Source organism: Myotis lucifugus, unplaced genomic scaffold (assembly GCF_000147115.1).
Source record: "Myotis lucifugus unplaced genomic scaffold, Myoluc2.0 scaffold_2447, whole genome shotgun sequence".
NCBI lineage: Eukaryota > Metazoa > Chordata > Mammalia > Chiroptera > Vespertilionidae > Myotis > Myotis lucifugus.
Window position 1 is genome coordinate 8001 of NW_005873495.1, and position 4343 is coordinate 12343.

Here is a 4343-nt window from a genome sequence, read left to right on the forward strand (position 1 = left end):
AAACTTGATAGTTTTTTCAAAGCATGATTACCTAAAGCAAGTGCTTTGACATTGAACATAAATGTCGCACCACCATGGGAATGTCTGGATATATCATCATCCAAAGACAATTAAATAGTAAAATATGTTTGCTTTTACTAATATAAAATTTAAATTTTGTTTTGTTTTTAAGAACATTACTTATTTAGTTAAATAAAGTGTACATTCAGAAAAAAATGTTTATTTCTACTTAGACTGCATACTTATTAGAGTCTCAAAACTACAGTGGGTATATAGCAATAATGCATACAGAAAACTTTTGTGAAATTAAACTTTTCATATAATTTTAAATATTGTTGCAAGTGTTACATATGTCCCCTTTTTTTCACCAATGACCCCCTGGAGCCCCCACCCCCTGCCTTCACCACCCTATTGTCTGTGTCCATGGGTTATGCATATATGCATACAAGTCCTTTGGTTGATTACCTCTCACCCACCCACCCTCCCACCACCTTCCTGCCAAGTTTCCACACTTTGTTTCATGCTTCCATGTCTCTGGATCCACTCTGTTCATCAGTTTACTTGTTACTTAGATTCCAAGTATGAGTGAGATCATGTAATATTTATCCTTCTATGACTGACTTATTTCACTTACCATGATACTCTCCAGGTCCCTCCATGCTGTCTGAAAGGGTAAGAGATTCTTTTTTTATGCTGCATAGTATTCCTTCATATAAATGTTCCACAGCTTTTTTATCCACTCATCTTCCGATTAGTCCATTATGTTGGTTTTACAGCATAAGGTTTCTCTTAAGTATGAGTTCACTGATGTAAAGTGAGATCGCTCTTCATAGTGAAGCCTTTTCTATACCCATTACACACATAGGGCTCCCCTCCTATATATTTTTTGCTGATGTCTGATGAGATGACTCTTCGCTGTAAAACCTTTCCCGCATTCACTACATACATAAGGTCTCTCTCCTGTATGAAACCGTTGATGTAAAATCAGCTGCATCTTTCTTGAGAAGCCTTTTCCACATTCACTGCATACATGGGGTTTCTCTCTCCTGTGTGAGTTCGCTGATGTAAAATCAAAGAACTCTTCACAGTAAAGCCTTTCCCACATTGATTGCAAGTATATGGTTTCTCTAAAGTATGAATTCGCTGATGCACAGTGAGACTACTCTTAACGGTGAAGCCTTTTCCACATATACTACATACAAAGGGTTTCTCCCCTGTATGTGTTAGCTGATGTTTGATGAGAAAACCCTTCCTGGTGAAGTCTTTCCCACACTCATTACATATGTAGGGTTTCTCTCCTGTATGAGTTCGCTGATGTGTGGTGAGATGGTTCATCGTGGTGAAGCCTTTCCCACACTCATTACACATATATGGTTTCTCTCTTGTATGAGACCGCTGATGTAAAAGCAGCTGCATCTTCGCTGGAAAACCTTTTCCACATTCACTACATACATAGGTTTTCTCTCCTGTGTGAGTTCGCTGATGTAAAATCAGAGAACGTTTCACAGTGAATCCTTTCCCACATTCACTGCACACATAGGGTTTTTCCCCTGTGTGAATTCGCTGATGTAAAATCAGAGAACTATTCACAGGAAAGCCTTTCCCACATTCACTACATACATAGGGTTTTTCTCCTGTGTGAGTTCGTTGATGTAAAATCAGAGAACTGTTCACAGTGAAGCCTTTCCCACATTCATTGCACATATACGGTTTCTCTAAAGTATGAATTCGCTGATGTACATTGAGATTACCCTTCATGGTGAAGCCTTTTCCACATACATTACATACATATGGCTTCTCCCCTGTATGTGTTCGCTGATGTTCAAAGAGAAGGCTCTTTCTGCTGAAGCCTTTCTTACACTCATTACATATGTAAGGTTTCTCTCCTGTATGAGTTTGCTGATGTCTGGTAAGACTGTTCATCAAGGCAAAGTCTTTGCCACACTCATTACATATATATGGTTTCTCTCCTGTATGAGTTCGATGATGTTCAACAAGGTGACACTTCTGGATGAAGCCTTTTCCACATTCACTGCATATATAAGGTTTCTCTCTTGTATGAATTTTCTCATGTTTACTGAGATTAGACTTTGTAGAGAAGGTCTTCCCACATAGACTGCATCCATGGGGTTTCTCTCCTGTATGAGTTTGCTGATGTATGGTAAGAGTGTACATAACAGCAAAGCCTTTCCCACACACGTTACATAAATACGGTTTCTCTCCTGTATGAGTTCGATAATGTGCAATAAAACGACACTTCTGGATGAAGCCCTTTCCACATTCATTGCATATATAAGGTCTTTCTCTTACATGAGTTTTTTCATGTTTCTTCAGATTAGACTTTGTAGAGAAGGTCTTGCCACACAGACTGCATTCATGAGGTCTCGCTCCTGTATGAGTCTGCTGATGATAAATGAGGTGCCTCTTTTTGAACACTTTCCCACATTCACCACAAATATAAGGCTTCTCGCTCATCTGAGTTTTCTGATGTATACTGAGCTGTGATTTCTTGAGGAATGTTTCGTCACATTCAGTGCATTCATACTGTTTCAGTCTTGTATGAATTCTGTGATGTTCAGTGAGCCTGGATTTTCTGGAGAAGGCTTTTCCACACAGACTGCATCCATAAGATTTCTCTCTAATATGATCTCTCTGATGCTGAATGAGCTGAGATATCTTGATGAAGGCTTTCCCACATTCAATACATACGTGGGCTTTCTCTAGGTCGTGAGTTCTCTGTTGCTTTATAACCTGGGCATTGTTATTGATGTTTTTCATATTGACAGGAAATTTAATTTCAGTGTCAAATTGTTCATGGTTGCCAAGAATGCCTGTCCCATCTCCATTCAACTCAACAGAATTAGTTAAGTTACAGCTTCTGTTTTGGTTTTCAAAACATACATTTGATTTTAAAGGTTTCTCACAAATCTCAAACATATCATGATTTTGCTTTAATAGGAAATGACCTTCACTTTGGTTAACATTTGTAGATATATTATGTTCACAGCATTGTTCCACACTATTCTGAAGGCTTCGATTTTGCAAGTGATAATGCAGAGGATCGTCAACTTGCTTGAGCTCTAGGGAAAAAGGAGAACAGTAAATTCTGTAATCTCTCATAATCTTAGTTTGAAATAAAACTTTTAATAAAATGCTTTCTTTTTTTTTTTAAATATATTTTATTGATTTTTTACAGAGAGGACAGGAGAGAGATAGACTCTGTTAGAAACATCGATGAGAGAGAAACATCGATCAGCCGCCTCCTGCACATCTCCTACTGGGGATGTGCCCGCAACCAAGGTACATGCCCTTGACCGGAATCGAACCTGGGACCTTTCAGTCCGCAGGCCGACGCTCTATCCCCTGAGCCAAACCGGTTTCGGCTTAATAAAATGCTTTCATGTGAGTAACTATTTAGTGGCAATTCTATGTGTTGTAGAATAAGAAATATATTTGCTCTTGCCGGAGACCAGTTCCAGCATGTCATAATTTCAAGAGTTTCATCAAAAGGTTGATGAGACCTGGGGACTCAACAGGGTTGAGTCACACATGTAGTCACCTGTTGGGAATGGCTAAAGGCATTTCCCCAAACCTGAATAGGAAACTGATTGTGGCTGCCAGACAGTTAAAAGGCATCTTAATCTACATGTTATTGCCTCCTACTGGCCAAATACCTGAACAGTCGTAGGCTAATTCTTCCATTCTAACAATGGACTCTGTACAAATCCCTGACCCTTTGAAGTGTATATCTCTGCCTCACCTCAGGACAAATTGTGTTAATAAAAAGCATGGGGTCCTGGGGACCGAGAGAACCTAAGAAAGAACCTAAGACCTTAGACCTAAGATCTTGGATCTTAGCTCCTTTAGCTAAGCTCCTCTGACCCCCAATGCCTTTCAAAATTATATCTCGTCTCCGGACTCTTTATTAGTCTCTGGATTCCTATTAAATCTACACACAGCCTTCTCCAGATTCCTGAACCCTTCTTGATGCTGGGACAAGAACCCCGGCAGCTCTTTGTCCACAGTTCTTGACACTGCTTATAAAACCCTTGTAATTTCCTAAGTGATATGAGTATCTTTTATTATATATTTTTTAAAAAGCCTTCCAGCCCTAGCTGGTTTTGCTTAGTGGTGAGAGCATCAACCTGCCAACTTAAGGGTTGCAGGTTTGATTCTGATCAAGGGCATGGGTACTTTGGTTGCAGGCTCAATCCCTAGCCCTGGTCAGGGCACATGCAGGAGACAGCCAATGAATGTGTCTCTCTCAAATCGATATTTCTCTCTGTCTCTACCCTTCCCTTACTCTCTCTCAAAAAATTAATGGAATAAGTATCCTTGGGTGA

General features: G+C 39.6%; 1 protein-coding gene across 1 annotated transcript in view; it reads right to left on the reverse strand.

Moving 5' to 3' along the window:
• Window positions 1-845: 845 nt before the first annotated feature.
• The window catches only part of LOC102418558 (zinc finger protein 615), a 14481-nt gene continuing 10983 nt past the window's right edge, over window positions 846-4343 (reverse strand). Inside the window, exon 4 of the mRNA XM_014450491.2 lies at window positions 846-3080. Within this exon, the coding sequence (XP_014305977.1) occupies window positions 985-3080 (2096 nt within the window). The 3' untranslated portion in view covers window positions 846-984. The remainder of the gene's footprint in view (window positions 3081-4343) is intronic.